Here is a 2,500-nt window from a genome sequence, read left to right as displayed (position 1 = left end):
CGTCAGTATATGTATCATTAGTGATACGCCTCTGAAGGTAAGGGGAGTGGAATGTGGTGTTTGTTTGTCTATTTATTTATTCTTTCGTGTTTTTTTTTGGGGGGGGGGACTCGTTGCTCAAGGTTATTTCTTTCTTTCTTCCTTGTCTCTCTGTCTCTGTCTCTCATTTTCTTTCCCTTCTGTCTGTCTGTCTCTTCCTCCCTTCTTTCTCTTTTCATGTTCAGCCACTCCTACCTTCTTTCTCTCTTCCTCCCCCTCCTCTTAACCTGCCCATTCTCTATTTATCTACCTCGATTTCTCTATCTGCCAATCTCTCTAACAATATACTTCAGCCCCTCGTTCCCCATAACCCCGACATTTGAACGAATTAATAGGTTACCACAGGATCCAATCCCTTCTCTCCTCGCCACTCTGCCAATAATTCGATCCTAATCACAACCTTGACGGAGGCCGATAAAGGGTCCTATTATCGGTTTACTTATAGTTATAGACAGAAGGGGATTTGTAACACGTGAGAACAGGGTTCGTGCTCGTCAGGGGCGAGTAGAAGCGTCTATTGACTTTTGGTTTCTGTTCTGCCTTTAGTTTGTCTGTCTGGCTAGCCGGCTGTCAGTCAACAATCAGTCAGTTAGTTAATTAGTCTATCAATCAGTTTGTGTTGGTCTCCTCGTCTCTCTCTCTCTCTCTCAGTATCATTTCCCCCTCCAGTCCCTTGACTCACCCATTCTCCCGATTCTTCTTCTTTTAACGGTAGGTTCATGTCTGAGCCGCCGTGGTCACAGTATGATACTTAATTGTAGTTTTCATGTTGTGATGCTCTTGGAGTGAGTACGTGGTAGGGTCCCCAGTTCCTTTCCACGGAGAGTGCCGGTGGTACCTTTTTAGGTAATCATTCTCTCTATTTATCCGGGCTTATGACCAGCACTTGACTTTGGGCTGACTTTTGGCCACCCAGTAGCTAGGTAGGCAATCAAGGTGAAGTTCTTTGCCCAAGGGAACAACGTGGCGGTTGGTGACTCGTACTCTCGAATTCAGATTGCCGTCGTGACAGTCTTGAGTCCGACGCTCTAACCATTCGGCCACCGCGGCCTTGAAGATCATGGGCTTCCATGATTTTTTCTTAGCAATTTAGAGCGGTGGTTTGCCATTGCCTTCCGCCCGGTGTTTTTATCGAGTCACCATCTCTATTTACCCGGCACTGACTTGAGCTGGCTTGGCCACCCAGTGGCTAGGTAGGCAATCGAGGTGAAGTTCCTTGCCCAAGGGAAACAACGCGCCGGTCGGTGACTCGAACTCTCGAACTCAGATTGCCGTCGTGACAGTCTTGAGTCCGACGCTCTAACCATTCGGCCACCGCGGCTCAGGGGTAACGCCTCTGCCTCGGAGGCCGACGGCCGTGAGTTCAATCCTCGCGAAGCCAAGCGTGAGAGGTTCACGCGCAGGCACCGTCGGCTATTGAAAAAAAAAATTCTTCCGATACTACGCCCATTTCTCTCCTTAACATTCCTTTACTCCGTTGCCTTACAGCTCCCCATTTCCCCGTCCTACCGCATCCATGCACCTGACAGACTTCTCCTCCCTTTCCAACAGACGGTGCAGATGCTGTGGGTTAACCTCATCATGGACACCCTCGCCTCCCTCGCCCTGGCCACGGAGCCTCCCTCCCGCTCGCTCCTCCACCGCCAGCCGTATGGAAGGACGAAGGCCCTCGTGTCAGGGGTCATGCTGAGGAACATCCTGGGTCAGGCGGTGTTCATGATCCTCGTCATCTTCCTGTTGCTCTTTTACGGTGAGGCGTTTGCGGTGATGAGTTGAAAAAGATGGCGGGGGGGTTAACAATTTGATTATCCATATAAGTAGTTTTTATGCATTATTAATGTTATTATCTTAATATTGTATGTTTGGAGTTTTAATTTTAGATGTTTATTGATAGGCTAGATGATCTGTCATAAAGCAGTATTCATTGATAATCACACTGAAGGTTGCATAAATTTATATTCATTAGTAATCACATTGAAGATTGCAAGTCCGAGTTACCGTGTTGGTGTCTGTTATTGATATAACTTAACAAAGCTATCGATCAGAATGGATCGAAGTGGGAAGCGAAAATAAGCCCAAACGACGTCTTATCAAATTCATCTCGTTTTTCAGTATTATTTTACGGCCTTGGTCAATAACATATTGCACCTTTCTTGATTCGCCAGCGTGAAACCTGTTTTGATCCGGTCGTTCGGTGTTTCGAGCTCGCCGGTGTATGAATAGGGCAACTTATTAAACGTTGTATTGTTATCGGGAGGATCTGAAAGATTGAACAGTGTGGATTCCGGAACATTCCAGAAGCATCGACCCGGTTTGGTGATTCAGTCGCAAAGCGCATAGAGAAACACCGGCCATTGATAATCTAACAGTTTGATGATATAAGTATCCATAAAAGTGTCTGTTAGCACAGCACACACACACACACACACACACACACACACACACACACACACACACACAC

General features: G+C 46.9%; 1 protein-coding gene across 1 annotated transcript in view; it reads left to right on the top strand.

Moving 5' to 3' along the window:
• Positions 1-2,500, top strand: part of LOC119595493 (plasma membrane calcium-transporting ATPase 4-like) — a 73,203-nt gene that overhangs the window by 66,034 nt on the left and 4,669 nt on the right. Inside the window, exons 15-16 of the mRNA XM_037944621.1 lie at positions 1-37; positions 1,591-1,789. The exon at positions 1-37 is cut by the window's left edge and continues 170 nt beyond it. Coding sequence (XP_037800549.1) covers positions 1-37; positions 1,591-1,789 — 236 coding nt within the window. The remainder of the gene's footprint in view (positions 38-1,590; positions 1,790-2,500) is intronic.

This window comes from Penaeus monodon, chromosome 36 (assembly GCF_015228065.2).
Source record: "Penaeus monodon isolate SGIC_2016 chromosome 36, NSTDA_Pmon_1, whole genome shotgun sequence".
In the NCBI taxonomy this organism is placed as follows: domain Eukaryota; kingdom Metazoa; phylum Arthropoda; class Malacostraca; order Decapoda; family Penaeidae; genus Penaeus; species Penaeus monodon.
Note: the sequence above shows the minus strand (reverse complement) of the source record. Positions and strands in the feature narration are given on the sequence as shown.